Source organism: Hypanus sabinus, chromosome 9 (assembly GCF_030144855.1).
Source record: "Hypanus sabinus isolate sHypSab1 chromosome 9, sHypSab1.hap1, whole genome shotgun sequence".
Lineage (NCBI taxonomy): Eukaryota > Metazoa > Chordata > Chondrichthyes > Myliobatiformes > Dasyatidae > Hypanus > Hypanus sabinus.
In genome coordinates this window covers 84,713,521-84,735,664 of record NC_082714.1, presented here as the reverse complement: position 1 = coordinate 84,735,664, position 22,144 = coordinate 84,713,521, and the positions used below count along the sequence as shown (strand labels likewise).

The window sequence follows — 22,144 nt, the reverse complement described above, 5'->3', positions numbered from 1 at the left end:
CAAAAAAGTTGGCTTTCAGGTACAACAGGTTATTAAGAAGGCAAACGGATTGTTGGTCTTCATCGCTAGAGAGATTGAATTCAAGAGCAGGGAGGTCATGCTGCAACTATACAGAGTACTGGCTGGGCTGCACCTGGAGTACTGTGTGCACTTCTGGTCTCCATATTTAAGGAAGGATATTCTGGCTTTGGAAACGGTGCAGAGGAGGTTCCCCAGGTTGATTTTAGAGATGAAGGGGTTAACTTATGAGGAGAGATTGAGTCGCCTGGGACTATACTCTCAGGAGTTCAGAAGAATGAGAGGAGATCTTACAGAAACATACAAAATTTTGAAAGGAATAGATAAGATAGAAGTAGGAAAGTTGTTTCCAATAATAGGTGGGACTAGAACTAGGGGACATTGCCTCAAGATTCAGGGAAGAAGATTTCAGACAGAGATGAGGAGAAACTGTTTTTCCCAGAGAGTGGTAAATCTGTGGAATTCTCTGTCCTGGGAAGCAGTTGAAGCTTCTTCAGTAAATATATTTAAGATACGGTTAGATAAGTTTTACATAGTAGGGAAATTAAGGGTTATGGGGGAAAAGGCAGGTAGATGGAGCTGAGTTTACGGGCAGATCAGTCCCGATATTATTGAATGGCGAGGCAGGCTCGATGGGCTGGATGGTGTCGTGGTTTCTCGTGCCCCACAAATGACCAGGAGATGCAGAAGATTCTTCAAGAAGGGTTAAACTTTAATTTGCAAATCAAAGCTGAGACAGTCATTGAGCTATCCCACTGATCCTTGTACATAGCATTTTTTATAGCAATCTCCTGGTTTAGTTGCATTAGCATATCCAATCGGTTTACAGTTGCGTATCACAAGTACATCCACCACTATTGTTTCTACCCATTGACTTAATCATGTTCTAATCTACATCTCTTAGCTAGCCTCTCATTAACACACCATTATCTTCTACATTCTTAAGATTTCACTCTCCTACTAAATTGGATACATGCATAGCAAGTTCAAAGCTGACTACATAGTTTTGGTTACACAGCAAACAATGCAACTTTTATACTCCAATAATGGCCTACTCCTGCTCCTATTTCTTATGTTCTTGTGTTTTTATGTTCCTATGTCTATATCCCTGCTGTGTGTGGGGGAGGGGGGAATTCCGGAAGGAGAGAGGGAGGGGAGGGAATCGGAGGTGGGTCCATTCCATGGGGGTTCTGGTGGAGTGAGAGATTTGGATGAAGGGAGCTCTGCCCTAAGTGTGGGTGTTAGCAGAAGTGCAGGGATGTCAAGCTGTGTGGGAGAGATTGCAGAGAAGTTGAGATACCATGCCACTTTTTCTTTGGAGACCTAATGTGCCGTATCATAACATTCCCCTGGACTGACTGATGCTGACAGTGCTTCTCTCTCTGTCTGTGTCTGCCACTCTCTATCCCTGTCTCTCTCTACCTCTCTAACTCTATCTTTGTCTCTGTATCTCTAGCTCTCTGTCTCAATCTCCCTCTCCCTCTGCCAATTTCAATCTATCTCTTTTTTTCCTCTACATCTCTCTCTCTCTGGAGTTTGCCTGCTCTCCTTGTGACTGTGTGGGTTCCCTCCCACATTCCAATGCCGTGACGGCTAGTTGATTGGCTACACCCATCCTATTGCTGTCTGCAAGGAGTTTGTATACTCTCCCTGTGACCATGTGGGTTTCCTCCAGAATCTCTGGTTTCCTCCCATATTCCACAAATTTGAATGTGTTAGTAAGCTCATTGGTCACGTAAGAGAAAAGAGGTGGCATGGTCTCATTAGGCCTGAAGGGCCTGCCACTGTGGGGTATCTTGAATTAAACTATTCCAGCAAAAAGAATGAGGGTTTGTTGCTATAAATTCCATTGGCTTTGAAAGGCAGCTGATGGCTGCAAGATAATGAGTCACAGAGATGCTCCCTTCAGACTAGCATGGGTTCAGTGAGGCTGAATGGCCTACTTCTGCAACGACAACTTCAGATGTCCAGCTGGACCAGTTTATGAAGGGACTTCGGCAGATCACAGGTGCGCACTGCCAGCATTCCCCTTGATTTGGAAGTTCTTAAAATACGCTGCGACCGGCTGGCAAATGGAAGAGGAGGATGAAGAGGAAAGACCCAACGGGTCGGCCAGCCTCTGTGGGGAGGAACGGACATCTGCACCCGCCCGGGACTCAGGACAGACAGAAGGAGAGGTTCACAACCTCCACCGTGGGGGACAACTGAGGCGGTGACACTGACTTCCGGCGTCGGGGGGCGGCTGAAGCGGTGACACTGACTTCCGACGACGGGGGACGGCTGAGGCAGTGACACTAAGTTCCGGCGGCGGGAGGACTACGGACCAGCAGCGGGTAAGGAGGGACCTTGGGGGACGCGGTCAGGCCGGGTGCGAGGGACGGAACGGTCGGGTGAGTTGAGAGGGATCGGGTTGGAAAGCGGGACGGGAGAATAGAGGGCGGGAAGGAGAGCCGTGGCCCCGGTCCCGAGGCCTTGGCTCCGGGTCCGTTGGCCCCACGCTGGGCCTCGGCGGAGGAGGGGGTGCCACTGTGCGTCTCCTGAGTTGGAGGCCTGGCCTGGTCCTGGGAGCCTCTTCCCTTCCGCCCCCATATTCCTTCCCTCACTATCCTCACCCCACCTTCCCTTCCTCAATCCCCTCACCTCTCCTCCCTCCTCAACACATCTCCCCTCCTCCACACTTCCCCCCCGCATTCCCCCTTCGTTCTCCACCCTACCTCTTCCCAACTCCACATCATTCCTGCCCCTATCTCCCTAATCCATCTCTCCCTTCCTCCACCCCAATCCCCCTTTCCACCACTATCACCCTCCACTTATTTGCCCCTCTTCCTGGACAGACACCGTGATTGTGCCCCCATTGCGCTGCATAGCAACACAGATCGGGTAGGTGCAAAAACCAGGAACGTGAAGGAGAAGGAGGCACTGTAGCTGTAGGCGATGATATGAGAAGAGAAAGTGATGGAACCTTTTCTTAGCCCAGAGATAATTATGTGCGTTTTAGTTGCATGCGATGAGGAGACATTTGGAATAAATCTGGAAGCACCCGTTGGATCAGAGACAGTAGCATTATATCTGGTGAAATGGTCTCCATTGATGATTTATTCTCCTCCATAGATGCTGCTGAGTTCCTCCAGCATTTTGTGTGTGTTACTCTGGATTTCCAGCGTCTCTTGAGTTTGAATATTTCCAGAACTTTCTTTCAATTTCAGATTTGCTGCATCTAAATGTAAAGTCCTGTTGTTCCCTCACTTTTCCTGACAATTGTTTTTCCAGAATTGTTAAGAAAGCTATGAGGTGGTTTGATTTGAAATCTGTAGGATATTAAGTGTGACTGATAGAGAAATCATTTCCACTCAGCCTTTCTAGATGCATAAAAAAAACATGATATAAACTGTAGATCATAGAAAATATTCAGGTTTATTTTCAAGGACTTTATGATGTGCAAGTTGTTTCATGGTTGTAGTACAGTGCAAAAATGCTTAAGTTACTGTAAATTTCAAAAATAAATAAATGCAAAGGAAGGATTAGTGAAGTCATTTTCATGGGTTTATGGACTTTTAGAAATACACCCTAAGAGATAAAATAATTAGGCCTCTCAGCCTATGAATTATGTTCCATTTGTTCCATCATGTCTGATTTATTATCCCTCTCAACCCCATACTCCTGCCTTCTCCCTGTAACTTTCAACACCTTTACTAATTAAGAACCTATTAACCTCTGCTTTAAATATATCCAGTGTCTTCAAAGCCACGCTTTGCAATGAATTCCACAGATTCACCACCTGTGGCTAAAGAAATTCTTCCCCATCTCCATTCTAAAGGAAATCTGATGGTTGAGGGGAAGAAGCTGTTCTTGAATCATTGAGCTTGTCTTTCAGGCTCCTAAACCTCATCCCGGATGGTTACAAAGAGAAGGCTTGTATTGGGTGGTGGAGGAACCACATTATAAAGATGTCCTTTTGAGAGGAGAGCCGTGCCCATGATTGGGACAGCCCTCTGCAGCCTCTTGCAGTCCTGTGCATTGGAGCCTCCAGAGCAGGTGGTGATGCAGATTGAAACTCTGCAGGTGATGTGAGGTCTGCTGCTGGCTGAGACAATGAATATAAGTACAGGGAGGTTATGGTCCCACTTTGTAAAACATCGAAGATGTCACAGCTGGAGGAATGTTTAGCAATCTGGAAGGACACTATTCTACTGGTGAGGGTGCAGAGGAGATTCACCAGAACATAGCCTGCACTGGAGTGTTTCCTTGATGTGGGGTGGGGATCTTATCCTTGCAGAAGGGGAGAGGGATAGCAAGAAATCAGTTCTCAGCAGCAGAGGTTTCTCTGACCATAGGAGATAGGCTTTAGGTCAAAGGTTTGGAACTTTGAGTAGGAATTTTTGAAAAATTTCAGTGCATGGTGGAAATCTGTCTTACAACTCAGATTTCATTCATTTATTTATCAACATAATCAAAACGGTGAATCTGTCATTGACATTAAGAATCAACACAACCTTTAAGAGTAAAGAGAAGGAATTGGGATTTGTATCGGAGGGTATCGATAACCAGGATAGATGTGCCATATGACATGTTGCAGCGAGGAGGGTTTTGGTGTGTTGCAGCCTGTCCTTCTCATGTATACACTGCTGACCCACAGTACACATCACCAGCAGCTGGTCCTGGTCCAGATACATAGACAGCACTGCAAAGAGAGCTCGCCGATGCCTCTACTGTCAGTACTCAGTTTGCTAAACAAACTCGGTACATCACTGTCAACCCGCACCAATTTTTATGAACGCACTGCAGACAGAATCCTGCCTGGATACCTCAGGGTTTGGTACAGCAACTTTTCTAACCATAACTGCAAGAATCTGCAGAAAATTGTGGACACATCACAGGAACCAGCCTCCCCTCTACTTACGTACTCACTGCCTCAGTACAGCAGCCAGAAGAATCAAAAACTCCACCCACCGTGGACATTCTCTCGTCTCCCCTCTCCCATTGGGCAGAGGTACCCAAACCTGAAAGTACGTACCACCAGGCTCAAGGACAGCTTCTGCCTCTTTGTTATCAGCCTCTTGAATGGCTCCCTAGTACGATAAGAAGGTCTCTTAGCCTCATGACCTGCCTCATTGTGATCTTTCACCTTACTGGAGCATAGAACACCACAGAACAATAAAGGCCCTTTGGTCTATGATGTTGTGCCGTCCTTTAAGGTTAAACTACTAGAAGATTAATCTAACCCTTCCCCACCACACACTGTCCATTCCTCTGTCATGTGTCTTGAATGCCCCTAATGTGTCTACCACAACCCCTGGTAGCACGCTCCACACACTCACCGCTCTGTATAAAGAACACCCCCTTGTACTTTCCTCCAGTTGCTTTGTCAAACTGTTTAGATGCACTGCACTCTGTGGCTGTTGTTTGTTCTATTATTGTCCTCAGTCCGTTATGTGATGAATCGATCCAGGTGAACAATGGGCAAGGCAGGATTTCACTGATTTCAGGACCTCAAAGCCCTGGTGTTCTTGTTAAGGCCATTGCACCTACTAGGACATAGGCAGCCAACAGCAGCTCACAGAGTCCTCTGTCCAGGGCCAGTTTTTTGGTCTTTTGAGGTGGAGCCTATCAAAGATCCTGTCCCAAGGATGAGCTATTTGGAGCTCCTGTTGGCATTTCTGTAGCGCTGGGTTTGTGGTCAGGACAGGCAGTGGTCTCACAAGTCCTCCATCTGGTCAGTCACACTGTGGACATACTCCAGTGTGCCTGATTGTTCACCCAGACAGAAAATAACCCCATCCTCACCGCAGAAACCCTCCAGTGCAGGCTTCGTCCTGGTGAATCTCACCAATGGAGTAGAGTCCTTCCTATAGCACGGTGACCAGAACTATAAACAGTACTCCAGCTGTAGCATCCTCCCCCTCCGCCAAACAACAATGGGCACTGTGCTGAATCCGCCCCACATTCTAACCGGTTGCATCACCATCTGGTACGGAGGGGCCACTGCACAGGATTGGAGAAAGTCGTAAACTCAGCCAGCTCCATCATGGGCACCAGCCTCCACAGCATCGAGGACATCTTCAAAAGGCCAGCATCCATCATTAAGGCCCCCCATCACCCAGGACATGCTATCTTCTCATTTCTACCATCAAGGAGGATGTACAGGAGCATGAATAATTATTATAATAGTAATAATATCTTTACATTGCATCTCTGTCGCTACATACAAGCAATAAGGAAGGGAAGTGTGAGAGGATATTGCCCAAACACTGATTGTGTACATTGTTGTTTTCTATGTATGTGTGTACAATCAGATCAATGTGTATTGATAAATTTGTTGGCCTGGTGAAAGAAGCTGTCTCGGAGCCTGTTGGTCCTGGCCTTAACGTTGCAAAGCCATTTGCCAGACGGTAGGAGTTGAAGCGGTTTGTGTTTGGGGTGACTGGAGTCCCTGATGATCCTCCGGGGCCTTTTTTATGCACCTGCTGCTGTAAATGTCCTGACTAAAGGAAAGTTCACATCCACTGATGCACTGGGCTGTCCACCCCACACTCTGCAGAGCCCTGTGATTGAGGGTAGTACAGTTCCCATACCGGGTGGTGACACAGCCAGTCAGGATGCTCTCGGTGGTGCCCCTGTAGAAAGTCCTGAGGATTTGGGGTCTCGTGCCAAACTTCCTCGGCCATCTGAAGTGAATGAGGCGCTGTCTGCCTTTTCTCACTGTACAGACACACACTCAGCGATTCAGGAACAGCTTCTTCCCCTCCGCCGTCAGATTTCTGATTGGACAGTGAACCCATGAACACCACTTCACTATTTTTTTTTACTCTTTTTGCACTACTTACTTACTTTATTTTTTAAATATAATATATATTTCTTGTTGTAATTTATCTTTTTTCAAAATTATATATTGCTTTGTCCTGCTGCCACAGAACAACAAATTTCACATCAAAAACATTAAGACATGGGAGCAGAAGCAGGCCATTTGGCCCTTTGAGTCTGCTCTGCCATTTCATCATGGCTGATCCAGTTACCCATCAACCCCAATCTCCTGTCTTCTCTCCATATCCCAGCATGCCCTGACCAGTCAAGAATTTATCAACCTCTGACTTAAATAAAGACTTGGCTTCCACAGCTGCCTGGGGCAAAGAATACCACAAATTCATCATTCCCTGACTAAAATTCCTTTCTTAGATTGGGGCTCCAGATCTGCTCACAATGCTCCCAAATGACGCCTCACCAGTGCCTTATAATGCCTCAACAGTATATCCTTGCTTTTATATTCTAGTCCTCTTGAAATGAATGTTAACATTATATTTGCCTTCCTCAACACCATTCAACCTGCAAATTAACCTATAGGGAATCCTGCACGAGGACTCCCAAGTTGCCTTGCACCTCAGATTTTTGAATTTCCTCTCCATTTAGAAACAGTCTAAGCTTTTATTTCTTCTACCAAAGTGTGTGATCGTACACTTCCCACACTATATTCCACCTGCCACTTCTTTGTCCATTCTCCTAATCTGACTAAGTCTTTCTATAGCCTCTCTGCTTCCTCAACACGACCTGCCTCTCCACTTAACCATGGCATCCACAAACTGGGCCACAAAGTCATCGATTCCGTCAGATCATTGACATATAACATAAAAGGAAGTGGTGGAACGCTGCAAGTCACCAGAAGCCAACCAGAAAAGGGTCCCTTTACTCCAACTCTGCATCCTGGCAATCTACGAATGCTCTATCTGTGCTAGCATCTTTCCTGTAACTTGTTAAGCAGCCTGATGTGTGGCACCTTGTCAAAGGCTGTCTAAAATCCAAGTATACAACACAGTCAACCCTCCTTATCCGCGAATTCAACCAACCGTGAATCGCGAAAACCTAGAAGTGCTCTCTCAGCACTTGCTGTTCGAGCATGTACAGACTTTTTTTCTTGTCATTATTCCCTAAACAATGTAGTATAACAACTATTTTACATAGAATTTACATTGTATAAGGTATTATAAGTAATCTAGAGATGATTTAAAGTATAGGGGAGGATGTGTGTGGGTTACTGTGGATCGGGATCGAAAAAAAATCTGAAGTTCTCTTACTCAGTAAGTCAGAACAGGTACATTTGGTATTATTTAGTGTCAGTTAGTCAAACATTTGTCTTAGTATATAGCATATATTTTACCTTTCTATGCATATAAAGCACTTAAGAACACATGTTTCAGCACTGGGCTCGGGAACGGTTTCGATCTAGTGACAGATCACTATGGAGTGCGCTCTCCACCATGCCGGGTTGATGTGGAGGATCAAAAACCCAAAACCCAATAATTCCACCACTGCATTGCTTATTAATAATTGTAGCTTTCATCGGGGCACAGCCTTTCTCACTTTATCCTTTAAAATTGTTCCGATTGTTGATTGACGTAGCCTTGCGCTTTTCCAATGACCAATGGAGTTTCACCTCTTTCTGATAGCTTTATTATTTCCACTTTATTTTCAATCGCGATCATGATTATTTTCGGGAACAGAAACACTGCGGATTCAGATCTCTGCTGCTGGGTCCTAATGTCCACTGCACTGGGACAGGTTAAGTAAGGTCTGGGGTTCCGCTGGGTCCTAAGATCCACCGCACTGAGCCAGGTTGAATAAGGGACTTGAGCATCCACGAATTTTGGTATCTGCGAGGGGTCCCGGAACCAATCCCTTGCGGATCAGGAGGGCCGACTGTATTCGCCAATTCTCCTTTGTTAAAGAATTCCAACAGATTTGTTAGGCAAATATTTCCGTGAAGGAAACCATGTTGACTTTTGTCTATTTTATCATGTGGTTCCAAGTACCCGGAAACTGCATCCAGCATTTTCCCAATCCGTGAGGTCAGGCTAACTGGCCTCTCATTTCCTTTCCTCTGCCTCTCTCTCCCTCCTTGAAGAGTGGAGTGATACTTGCAGTTTTGCAGTCCTCTAGAACCATGCCAAAATCTATTGATTCTTGAAAGATCATTATTGATGCCTCCACAATATTATCAGCCACCTCTTTGAGAACCCTGGGGTGTACACCATCCAGTCTGGGGGGGGGGGGGGTGACCGACCTTCAGACCTTTCAGTTTCCCAAGCACCTTCACTCACTTCTGGCCCCTGACACTCTTGAACTTCTGGCATTCTGCTAGTGTCTGTCGCAGTGAAGACTGATGCAAAATGCTTAATCAGTTTGTCCGCCATTTCCTTGTCTCCCATTATTGCCACTTCAGTGTAGTTTTCCAGTGGTTCGATATCTACTTTTGCCTGTCTTCTACATTTTATGTGTTTTGAAGAAACTTTGGGTATTGTGTTTAATATTATTGGCTAGCCTGCCTTCATATTGAATCTTCCCTTCTGATGGTTTTAAAAGCTTGCCAATCCATTAATTTCCCATTGATTTTTTTCTCTATTATATGCCCTTTCTTTGGCTGTTATATTGGCTTTGACTTCTCTTTTCAGCCATAGTTGTGTTATCCTGCATTTAGTATATCTCCTTGGGATGTATCCACCCTGTGCCTTCCAACTTGCTCCCAGAATCTCATGCTATTGCTGCTCTGCCATCTTCCTTGCTAGTGTTCCCTTCCAATCAAGTTTGTCCAGCTCCTCTCTCATGCCTCTGTAATTCCCCTTACTCCACTGTAATACTAATACACCTGAGTTTTTTCAAATTGCAGGATGAATTATATCATATTATGATTACTGACCCCTAGGGTTCCTTTACCTTAAGCTCTTTATTCAATTCTGGTTCATTGCACAATCCCCTATCCAGAATAGCTGACCCCCTAGTGGGCTCTATCCCAAGCTGCTCTAAAAAGCCATCTCTAGGCATTCTACGAATTCCCTCTCTTGGGATCCAGCTCCAACCTGATTCTCCCAATCTCCCTGCATATTGAAATCTCTCATGATATCATAACGTGCAGTGACATTCTGATTTTGTCATCCACCCTAAATAGTTTGACTGGGTTCTCACGCTGCCTCTGTTTCCTTGCCCTCAGCAGAGATGTCACTCTCGCTGACCAAGCGGGATCTGGACGAGCTGAAGCCATGGGTGGAGAAGACGGTGAAGAGGGTGCTGGGTTTCTCGGAGCAGACAGTGGTGACCGCTGCCCTCAACTGCGTAGGCAAGGGGATGGACAAGAAGAAAACCGTGGGTAAGAAGGCCGTGGCGAGGGATAAGCTCCAGGGTGGGCTGACAGGCACAGAGAACGTGAAGTGGGACAGTCTGTGACAGTGACCTAAACACACCAGAGATCGGGGGTTCATTTCTGGTGCTGTTTGTAAGGATTTTGTTATGTTCTCCATGGGTGCTCTGGTTTCCTTCCACAGCCCAATAACATACATGTTAGTAGGTTAATTGTTGACATGAGTGTGATGGGTGGTGGGGGCTCATTGGCGAGAAGGTTACCTTGCTAAATATCTAAATAAATAGTCATTTTATAATTCCGCATAATCCATATGCCACCATTCCTGGGTATCTAAGTGCCTTTATTGTATCTGGCTCCATTACCGCTCTGTCAGTGCATTCCTCCCACCCTGCACTGTGTAAAGAAAAACAAGCCGTACACATCTCCCTTATCTCTGCCTCTCACTTTATAAACCTCTATCGTCTTCCCTCCGCCACTCCAGTGAAAACAACCCTCAAGCGAGGGTGGGGCGAGGCTTGTGTTCACCACAGACATTCCTGTGGATGGATTCTGGCACCATCTTCAGTTCCACTCTGTTTTCACCCTCTTGAGCATCCTGGGTGAGGGAAAGGCCAGCTTGAGGTGTTGATGAGGGATGTTGGCCTGGAACGTCGACTGTTTATTGATGACGCCGGACCTGCTGAGTTCCTCCGACGTTTGTGTGCTTTGTGCTATCTTGTTCCATATTGATGGTGGCCCTTCAGCCCGTCAGTATGCTGAGCAGCCCCATTGCCGGCAGGTGGCTTCTCTCCCCACAGATGCTGCCTGACCTTCCAGCCTCTGTCATTTAATTGATTCCTGTTTCCTGCTGATTGATTGATCTACTTGCATCTCCCATGTTGGGAAATAATTTACAGTAAGCAATCGACCCCACATGTCGTTGACCCACATTTTCAATTTTAATTGATTTTCAACCATACATTAAAACAGTAATACATCGATACATTAATTAAGACTGCAGAACACAGTACCAACAGTCATTCACAGCACATATGGCACGTATAAGGTTGCAGTAAGCATACAGTCACACAGAAATACAGTCCAAGTCCCTGAGCCAATGAATGTTGCAGAAGTGGAACACAATACGGCTTGTCGGCAGTGTGAACTCCACCTCAACTCCAGCACCCTCCTCCTGGGTGGCTGCAAACAGGACAGTGGAGTCTGGGGCCCAGTCCTTGCTGTGATCGAGGTCTTGCAGCTCCCTGGCTGTCGGCCCCACCAGTAAGCCGGTCAACTGCACTTGCAGTATTTCACAATACCAAAGTCCAGCGGCATCTTGCAATCACAGGAAAAGCAACAAAGACAACCTGTTAGACTGCACACTGCCTTCGATCCGAGGAAAGTGTACAAACTCCACAGACACGCGCCTGCATACTCGTTCACGTGCACGTATGCTCACCGACATAGACATAGAACCTGGAGTGTCTGGAACTGTTGCACTACTTGGACGCCCCCAGGTTGGGGGGATTTCAGGGGAACTCCAGCCATCGCCTCACTTCTACATTCACCACCCCCACGTTCTCATTTCCTGAGACAGGGTGACTCCGCAACAGCTGGGGCTGTTCTTGCAGAAGAACATCAAGAGATTGGCAGACGGGCAGGTGAAATCCACACAGGACGGGATCGAGCTGGAACACCGAGACTATCCTCCTCCCAGAGTGATTTCATTTACACCTAGTAATGCTGTTACCACAGTGACTTGAGTTGGGCAGAGTCTGGTACAGGGTGTGTTATCAGGTGAAGCTCGATGGATGGGCTGTTGTTGGGTTTTATTTTATGAGTCTGACCTCCCTCCTCACTGCCTCGCCCACCCTCCCTCCCTTCCCCCAACTTGCCATTCTCCCCCTCATCCTGCCCTCCCCCCCAACTCCCCCTCTGTCCCTCCCTCTGCCCTCCCCCCTGCCTTGGGCCCCCACCTGCCCCTTGCCTCACCCCTGTCTCCTCCCCCACCTTGCTGCTCCCCCTCTGTTCTCTCCACAGAGCACCTGAAGCCGTTCCTGGATGATTCAACGGTGCGGTTTGTGGACAAGCTGTTCGAGGCGGTGGAGGAAGGCCGTAACTCCCGTCACTCCAAGTCCAGCAGCGAGAAACACAGGAAGCGGGAACTGAAGGTCAGTTGTCCACGCCTGGCCCTCTGCTTTCACCCTCTGCGGTTTTTCCCCCTTATTATTCCTGGCCTCTGTTACTTCGCATTTCTCCTCAAAGTGACTTGATTGACTGAGCTTTTGGTTGACTGGATGCCGCGGTTTAGCTGCTGTGTAGTGTGTGGGATTTTTCAGGCACTGTGCGAATGCGGGTTCTTGCCTGGGGCGTAACTTCAGCTCACCATCTCGCTGCTGCCGGCAGGAAGTCTTCGGCGAAGACTCGGAAGTCACCCGGGAATTGTCGGCCAAGAGGAAACGGATCCCGAGGTTCGAGGAGGTGGAGGAGAATGAAATTATCCCAGGTCCCCCTACTGAGAGCCCTGGGATGCTCACAAAGATTCAGGTAGGACTTTCTTAACTCCAGAACATACCTGCTCTTGGGATGGGCAGGGTGCACGGTGGGAAACACAGCTCATGGACAGTTGTACAACTCAGACTGCTGAGCAAATAACTCTACTGACATAAAACAGCAAGCATACAATCCATTGAGAACTTAACAGCGCGTAAAAGCAAACAGTCCACAGCATCTGATTTGATGCACCACAGCAAACAGTCCACAGTCTATTTGAACACCCCTCAGGAAGTTTGCCGGAAATGTGTTTGTCTGCTAAGAAAGAAAATTACCTAAAATTAAACTTCTAGCTTTTTGCATCTCCAACATCTAGACCTTCATCTCATATCTGACCCCAGGACTGTGTGATGAGACAATGTGGAGGGGGCTTCTCCTCATGTCTGACCTGGGAACATGGGATGGTGTAGAGGAAGCATCACTCTGTGTCTTTCCACAGAAGTGTGTGGTGGGATGTTGTAAAAGGACTTTCACTCTGTCTGACCCCAGATCTGTGTAATTAGGTGATGTAAAGGGAGCTTCATTCTATGTGCGACCCCTGATCTTTGTAATTGGATGGTGTAAAGGGAGCGTCACTCAGTGTCTGACCCCGGGAGTGTGTGATGGGACAGTGTAAAGGGAGAGTCACTCAGTGTCTGACCCCGGGAGTGTGTGATGGGATTGTGAAGAGGGAATTTCACTCTGTGTCTGACCCCGGGAGTGTGTGATGGGACGGTGAAGAGGGAGTTTCACTCTGTGTCTTACCCCGGGAGTGTGTGATGGGACAGTGTAGTGGGAACTTCACTGTGTCTGACCCCGGGAGTGTGTGATGGGACAGTGTAGTGGGAGCTTCACTCTGTGTCTGACCCCGGGAGTGTGTGATGGGACAGTGTGGAGGGAGTTTCACTCTGTGTCTGACCCCGGGAGTGTGTGATGGGATTGTGAAGAGGGAATTTCACTCTGTGTCTTACCCCAGGAGTGTGTGATGGGACAGTGTAGTGGGAGCTTCACTCTGTGTCTGACCCCGGGAGTGTGTGATGGGACAGAGTAGAGGGAGTTTCACTCTGTGTCTTACCCCGGGAGTGTGTGATGGGACAGAGTAGAGGGAGTTTCACTCTGTGTCTTACCCCGGGAGTGTGTGATGGGACAGTGTAGTGGGAGCTTCACTCTGTGTCTGACCCCGGGAGTGTGTGATGGGACGGTGTGGAGGGAGTTTCACTCTGTGTCTGACCCCGGGAGTGTGTGATGGGATTGTGAAGAGGGAATTTCACTCTGTGTCTGACCCCGGGAGTGTGTGATGGGATGGTGTGGAGGGAGTTTCACTCTGTGTCTGACCCCGGGAGTGTGTGATGGGACAGTGTAGTGGGAGCTTCACTCTGTGTCTGACCCCGGGAGTGTGTGATGGGACAGAATAGAGGGAGTTTCACTCTGTGTCTGACCCCGGGAGTGTGTGATGGGATGGTGTGGAGGGAGTTTCACTCTGTGTCTGACCCCGGGAGTGTGTGATGGGACGGTGTAGAGGGAGCTTCACTCTGTGTCTGACCCCGGGAGTGTGTGATGGGATTGTGAAGAGGGAATTTCACTCTGTGTCTGACCCCGGGAGTGTGTGATGGGATTGTGAAGAGGGAATTTCACTCTGTGTCTTACCCCAGGAGTGTGTGATGGGACAGTGTAGTGGGAGCTTCACTCTGTGTCTGATCCCGGGAGTGTGTGATGGGACGGTGTGGGGGAGAGCTTCACTCTGTGTCTGGCTTGACTCTGCCTCGGGAGTATTCCTGTCTGATCTGCCACCGGTTGATTGTGGCGTCTCCTGTCACTGACCGTTCTTGTTTGGTGTTTACAGATCAAGCAGATGATGGAAGCTGCAACAAAACAGATTGAGGAGCGGAAGAGGCAGCTGAGTCTCATCACTCCCTCCTTTCCGCAGGTAGAACTGCTGTCCTTCCTCGGGGGCAGCCTCGAAAGCCCTTGGTTGTTATCAGCCTGGTGGCTGCTGGGGTTTAGTTGCCCTGAGATGGGTCAGGTGTTGGGGGAGTGCCCATGTGTGCTGGGCCACATACTCCCCGAGGTGTTGGGGTGGGTGACGGGCGTTGGGTGCTGTGACCGCCTGTCTGTGGTGGGGTTTGGGGCCCTGGGTCCTGGGACTGTTCCCCTGAAAATACAATGCATTGGAAGGTCCCGTGGATGCTGGGATTGTCTCCCTGAGTTGGGGGGAGTCTTGAAGTCCTGTGGGTGTTGGGTCTGTCTCCCCGAGGTGTATTTGGGGGGGGGGGGGGGTTTAGAGAGAACGAGATCCTTTAGCTGCTCTGGTGTCTCCCTGAGGTGCAGGTGGGGGAGGGTCTCTCGGGTGCTGGGACTGTCACCCCGAGGTGTGGGGAGTGGTGAGGTCCTGTGGGTGCTGGGACTGTCTCCCCTATGGGGATGTGGTGGGGGGGGGGGTGCATGGAGCTGTATCATGATCTGATCTGGGTCACATCTCTCTGCCAGCGGGTCTCGGCTCCAACCCTCTCGGCCGACCTCCCCCCGATGGGCCAGACTATTCAGCCATCCCAGGCTGCCTCCTTCATGAATGATGCCATCGAGAAGGCGAAGAAGGCGGCGGAGCTGCAGGCACGCATCCAGACGCAGCTCTCGCTGAAGCCTGGCCTGCTGCAGAGCACCAACCTGGTGGGACTGGCCAACCTGCACGCTATGGGCATCGCTCCTCCGTGAGTACCTCCATCCCCTGGACCCACGCACCACTGTTCCCTGTCCTCTGTGATTACCTCCGACCCTTGACCCACTCACCACTGTCCCGTCCTCTGTGAGTACCTCCGACCCTTGACCCACTCACCACCGTCCTCTGTCCACAGGTATATTTTTCAGCGCATTGCCTCTATGTGAGTACCTCCGACCCTGGACCCACCACTGTCCAGGGTTCTGCCTCTCCCCACCCTGGGGCCTGATATCCACCATCCCAGCACGAGAGTTTGAATTAGTTGAGCTTTATTTGTCACGTGTGCATCGCAGTTTGTGAAATTCGTTGTTTACATCAATGACCAACACAAAGCAAAGATGTTCTGGGGGCAGCAGCCACATTTCCGGAACCAACATAGCGCGTGCCCGACTCACCAACCCTAGCCTTAATGGAATAGAATAAGATAGGAGCAGAATAAGGCACTTTGACCAATCTGCCCCTTAATCCTGTCTGATTTATTGCCAACCTTTAACCTCCCCAACTCCTTACCAATCAAGAACCTGCAAATCTCTGCCCTAAATACAGCCAGTGCTCTCAGACTTTATTCCCCCTCCATAGGAGAATGAGTGGAGATATGCATAATTAAGAGAGGTAAAGAGGGGGTGAATGCTTCCAGGCTGTTCCCCCTCAGGCTCTGTGAGACTAGAACTGGATAAGGGTGAAATACATAACAAGACTCTGAGGGGGAACTTCCTTGCTCAGGATGGTGTGAATGTGAAATGAGCTGTGAGCAGAGTTAGTTGTGGGTTGAATTGTGTGTACATGGATGAGAGAGAGAGAGATATGGAGGGCTATGGTCTGGGCACTGGCAGATGGGACCAAGCCAGCATGGACCAGATGGGCTGAAGGGCCAGCTTCTGTGCTGTGGTGCTCTATTACTCTGTTTGGCCTCCACAGTCCCCTATGGTATCAAATCCCACTGATTCACCACCTTCTGGCTGAAGAAATAATTCTTCATCTCAATTCTGAGGCTGTGCCCTCGGATCCTGCCGATGGAAATACCCTCTCCATGGCTGCTCTTCCCTGGCCTTCCAGTATTCAGTGAGATTCCCTCTCCCTCATCCTTCTGATCTCCATCGAGACATGAAATCTGGATGGTCCCTCCACAATTTCCCTCTCTCACCTCGCACACCAACTCACCTTCCGACTCGTGTTACTAGGATTTGGAGAAATCCCGTGTGCCCACACACTCAGCAGAGACACAGGTATAAGTGCTTCTTTACTCAGGACACACACACACACACGCTCAGCAGAGACACAGGTATAAGTGCTTCTTTACTCAGGACACACACACACACACGCTCAGGAGAGACACAGGTATAAGCGCTTCTTTACTCAGGACACACACACACACACGCTCAGGAGAGACACAGGTATAAGCGCTTCTTTGCTCAGGACACACACGCTCAGCAGAGACACAGGTATAAGTGCTTCTTTACTCAGGACATACACACACACACTCAGGAGAGACACAGGTATAAGCGCTTCTTTACTCAGGACACACACGCTCAGCAGAGACACAGGTATAAGTGCTTCTTTACTCAGGACATACACACACACACTCAGCAGAGACACAGGTATAAGTGCTTCTTTACTCAGGACATACACACACACACTCAGGAGAGACACAGGTATAAGCGCTTCTTTACTCAGGACACACACACACACACGCTCAGGAGAGACACAGGTATAAGCACTTCTTTACTCAGGACACACACGCTCAGCAGAGACACAGGTATAAGTGCTTCTTTACTCAGGACATACACACACACACTCAGGAGAGACACAGGTATAAGCGCTTCTTTACTCAGGACACACACACACACACGCTCAGGAGAGACACAGGTATAAGCGCTTCTTTACTCAGGACACACACACACACACGCTCAGGAGAGACACAGGTATAAGCGCTTCTTTGCTCAGGACACACACGCTCAGCAGAGACACAGGTATAAGTGCTTCTTTACTCAGGACATACACACACACACTCAGGAGAGACACAGGTATAAGCGCTTCTTTACTCAGGACACACACGCTCAGCAGAGACACAGGTATAAGTGCTTCTTTACTCAGGACATACACACACACACTCAGGAGAGACACAGGTATAAGCGCTTCTTTACTCAGGACACACACACACACACGCTCAGGAGAGACACAGGTATAAGCACTTCTTTACTCAGGACATACACACACACACTCAGGAGAGACACAGGTATAAGCGCTTCTTTACTCAGGACACACACACACACAGCAGAGACATGCAGGCATATACACACACTGGGATGAACCAGGCACACGTACTTGCGTGTGTGTGTACAGGACAGAAAGATGCATGCACGCAATGTGCAGCGTGTGTGTAGGAGGGTGGGTGAGGTGCCCTGGTTGAACACGCCTCCTCTCCCTCTTCTCCCGACAGGAAGGTGGAGTCGAAGGAGCACCTGAAGCCGACACCGCTGATCCTGGACGACCAGGGCCGGACGGTGGACGCCACGGGCAAGGAGGTGGAGCTGACGCACCGCATGCCCACGTTGAAGGCCAACATCCGGGCGGTGAAGCGGGAGCAGTTTAAGCAGCTGCTGCTGAAGGAGAAGCCTTCCGACGACTTGGAGTCCAACAACTTCTATGATCCCCGTGTGTCCATGGTGCCCGCCCAGCGGCAGAAGAGGCTCTTCCGATTCCACGAGAGGGGCAAGTTCGAGAAGATCGCCCAGAGGATACGGACAAAGGTAGTGCTGGGCACAGGGAGCGAGCGCGGCCTGCTCAAACCCAGCACACATGTGGTTCTGTCCTGTATCATGTGTTGTTAACATGTGGCATGTCTCAGGCACATGGCTGTAATGTGTTATTAGCATGTACACGAGTGCTTGTGGGCTGTAACATTGTGACCTGTGCCATTTACACATGGACATGTTGGCACATGTGTTAACATGCCTCTGGAACACGGGTGATCATGAAACTGGAAAGTGTAGAAAGGCTATTTGCAAAGATGTTACCGGGACTGAAGAGTTCGAGTTTTAAGGAGAGACTGGATGGGCTAGGACTGTTTTCTCTGGAGCGAAGGCGGTTGAGGGAGTGACTTTGGATTTATAAAATCATGAAGAGCATAGATAAGGTGATTGGTTAGTCTTTTTCCCCAGGATAGGGGAGTCTAAAACTGGAGGGCAAAGGTTCTAGGTGAGAGGAGAAAAATTTAAAGGGGACCTGGATGACAACTTTTTCCACCCAGAGAGTGGCAGGGATGTGATACGAGCCGTCAGAAGAAGTGGTAGAGACAAGTACTTGGTTAAAAGCTGCTTGGAAAGGTTCAGAGGGAAATGGGGCAGATGGGGCTAGCTCAGGTCGGGGTACCTTGGTCAGCATAGACCAATTGGGCTGAAGGGCTGCTTCCATGCTGTATCTGTCTGCAGCTCTAAGACAGCTCAGGAAACCACTGAGGGTAAATCTGAGCATTAAACTGAGTCTCTGGAGTTGGGAGACAGTGGCAATATTGACTACAGACAATACTCCAGACGTGGTCTCTCTGTACAGCTTATCAGGGTCAATGCCATCTCCACCAATCTCAATGAGCCATGTACCTGAATGTTGTAGGTTGGGTCTCTATTCTATTAACATTCCCCACGAGTACTTGACCAAAACCCTCTAAGCCAGGGGTCGGCAACCTTTTTGCCTCTGTGGGCCAGATCTCATATTAATGAGCGGACGGTGGGCGAGATAAATGTCTTAAAAAAAAACTTGAAATATGGGAATTACCCATTTAAATACATCTAGTTATGTTTTGCACAAATTAATGAGTAACGCATGCTAGAAAATCATTTGTGCTTAAGGTTACATACCCCTGCTCTAAGCCTTTCCTATCCATGCTATTTACTGTGTCAGACCTATCCTGGGTTAAACTCCCAGAATGCAATTGCTGCCATTTGCCTGAGTTCAGGACCCTTGACCTGAACCCTGAATTTGTGTCCTCGATCTCGCTTGCCCTCCCACACCCTCCCCCCCCATTTTACGCACACTGTCCCCCTCCAGTTTGCGTATGCTCTTTCTTGCCCCCCCCCCACCTCGCGCTTGCTGTCTTGCCACACTCCTGCCTGACCCACTGGGTGCCCCTGGCATTCTCAGACTTCGGCCGTCTGTAGTGTTTCGGTTTGTGAGCCTCGGTGGGGGTATGGTGGGAGGGAGTGGTGGTCTGACCCTGGAACCGTCTCATCTTTCCCGTCTACCCACAGGCTCAGCTGGAGAAACTACAGACCGAGATTGCCCAGGCAGCCAAGAAGACGGGGATCCAGGCGTCGACCAAGCTGGCCCTGATCGCCCCCAAGAAGGAGCTGAGGGAAGGTGACGTGCCGGAGATCGAGTGGTGGGACTCGTACATCATCCACGGTGGGGTTGAACTGTAAGGCGAATCTTCAACTGCTTGGCGCTGGCTCATAGCCTCTTTCTGTTTAAAACATAAACAGTACTCCGCCCAAGGTGTTGTGCAGAACTGGTTGAACTATATTTCAACGCCCAGCAAAACTAATCCTTCCTTACACAACGTTCATAAGATGATAAGACATAGGAGTAGTTAGGCCATTTGGCCCATCGAATCTGCTCCACCATTCCATCACGGCTAATTTATTATCTCTCTTAACTCCATTCTCCTGCCTTCTCCCCGTAACCTTTGACACCCTTACCAATGAAGAACCTGTCAACCTCCACTTGTTGTATGCCCGTGACTTGGCCTCCACAGCCATCTGTGGCAATGAATTCCACAGATTTGCCACTCTCTGGCTAAAGAATTTCCTTCTGATCTCTGTTCTGAAGCAGCATTCTTCTGTTCTGAGTTTGTGCCCTCTGGTCCTAGACTCTCCCACTGTTGGAACTGTTCCAGAATCTAGTGATTTTTGGAAGATCACTACTAATACTTACACAACAAATGTCATTTATATGGCACTAGGCACAGAAATAGGCCCTTTGGCCCAACTAGTGCCTGCTATCCTGATTTTCTGATGGGTGTCTAACATGGGATGTGTTACACTTAGTCGATGGGTGTCTAGCTCTCTCAAATTTGTTTTTCTTCGCCAGCCCCAGTTGAAACGTGGAACGTAGTGAGGCCCTGGGGTTCCATCTTCAGCTTGTGGCAGTCGACCTCTGTTAGACCCGATGGCTTGGCCTCCACGGCAATGAGTTCCACCACCCCCATTGTAAAGGGACATTGTTGTATTCTGAGGCTGTGCTCTCTAGTCCGCTGTTGGAAGCATCTCCACGTCCACTCTGTTGAGATCTTTCTCATTCTTCTAAACCCCAGAGCCCTCAAGCGCACCTCAAAAGTTAACCCTTTCATTCCCAGGATAATTCTTGGTGAAACTCTTTTGGACGCCCACCAGTGCTGGCACATTTTTCTTAGATAAGGGGCACACAACTGCTCATGATGTTCCAAATGTAGCCTGACAATGTCTTCTAAACCCTCAGCATTTCATCCGTGCTTTAATATTCTAGTCCTCTCGATATGAATGCTGACATTGTTCCATCTCGCTGCATGATGTCCAAGTGTATTTGTGTCTTGCCTCCACCCAGGACTGCAGAGAACTTGGCCAGCGAACGCACCTTTCACGGAATCACTAACCTCGTGGAGCATCCGACCCAGATCAGCCCTCCAGGTACATGCAGGGGAAACGAGGTGTGCGTACGGACACCCCAGCAGGGCAGTGCCTCGAATGAAAGGGAGGAGCATTTGATCACTCTAGGCCTGTACTCACTGGAGCTTAGAAGAATGGGACAGGGGATCTCATTGAAACCAACCGAATATTGAAAGGCCTTGGCAGAATGGATGTGGAAAGGATGTTTCCTATAGTGGGAGAGCCTAGGACTGGGGTACAGCCTCAGAATAGAGGGGCATGCATATAGAATGGAAATGAGGAAAAATTTCTTTAGCCAGAGGGTGGTGAATCTGTGCAATTCATTGCCACAGATGGCTGTGGAGGCCAAGTCATTGGGTATATTTAAAGCAGAGGTTGATAGGTTCTTTAATAAGGGTGTCAGAGGTTGCGGGAGAATGGAGTTGAGAGGGGAAATAAATCAGACAGAATTGACTGGCAGAACAGACTCGATGGCCAAGTGGCTTAATTCCACTCCTGTGCCTTATGGGCTTTATAAAAATATGAGAGGCAGAGATGGGGAAGACAGACTTTTTCCTGAGGTGAAATGTCAGATACTTGCATGGTATTGGGGAGGGGGTTGAAAGGAAATGTAGGGGAAGTTCTTCTTTGCATTGTGTTCGCAATGTGCTGCCGGGTGGTGGTGGAGGCAGATATGATAAAGCTGTTTAAGAGTCTGTGGATGGTAGGGGTGGAGGGATATGGACCACATGCAGGAGGAAGGGATTCTTTAAAATTGCCCTCCTGCGGTGCCACGGTAGAGTAGCCATAGGCACGACTTTATTACGGCTCAGGGTGCCGGAGTTTGCCATCCGCAAGGAGTTTGTACATCCTTCCCGTGAACAGGTGGGTTTCCTCAGGGTGCTCCCCCCCCCCCCCCCCACAGTTCAAAGCTGTACTGCTTACTAGGTTAATTAGTCATGGGAATATGTCCCATGATTAGGCTAGGGTTGAATATGTGGTTCATGTTGTTGGGCCAGAAAGGTACGTTTGTCACTGTATCTCTGAATATATAAAAAATGAAGTAAGTTGCTGCCTGGCGTGTGGGTGAGGGAGTTAATGGCAATGTGGAGGCATTAATATGTATGTTTGATGTACAGTGAGTGGTTGGCAGTG

General features: G+C 48.8%; 1 protein-coding gene across 4 annotated transcripts in view; it reads left to right on the top strand.

Moving 5' to 3' along the window:
* The first annotated feature begins 2,250 nt into the window (after positions 1-2,250).
* Positions 2,251-22,144, top strand: part of prpf3 (PRP3 pre-mRNA processing factor 3 homolog (yeast)) — a 37,816-nt gene continuing 17,922 nt past the window's right edge. Inside the window, exons 1-9 of one of the 4 annotated variants that reach the window (XM_059980025.1) lie at positions 2,251-2,351; positions 9,995-10,150; positions 12,164-12,294; positions 12,530-12,670; positions 14,499-14,582; positions 15,143-15,363; positions 17,812-18,121; positions 19,619-19,785; positions 20,949-21,031. In XM_059980025.1, the coding sequence (XP_059836008.1) occupies positions 10,000-10,150; positions 12,164-12,294; positions 12,530-12,670; positions 14,499-14,582; positions 15,143-15,363; positions 17,812-18,121; positions 19,619-19,785; positions 20,949-21,031 (1,288 nt within the window). In that variant the 5' untranslated portion in view covers positions 2,251-2,351; positions 9,995-9,999. Of the gene's footprint in view, positions 2,409-9,994; positions 10,151-12,163; positions 12,295-12,529; positions 12,671-14,498; positions 14,583-15,142; positions 15,364-17,811; positions 18,122-19,618; positions 19,786-20,948; positions 21,032-22,144 lie in introns of all 4 variants that reach the window. The other 3 variants (XM_059980024.1, XM_059980027.1, XM_059980026.1) reach the window with 3 other exon arrangements.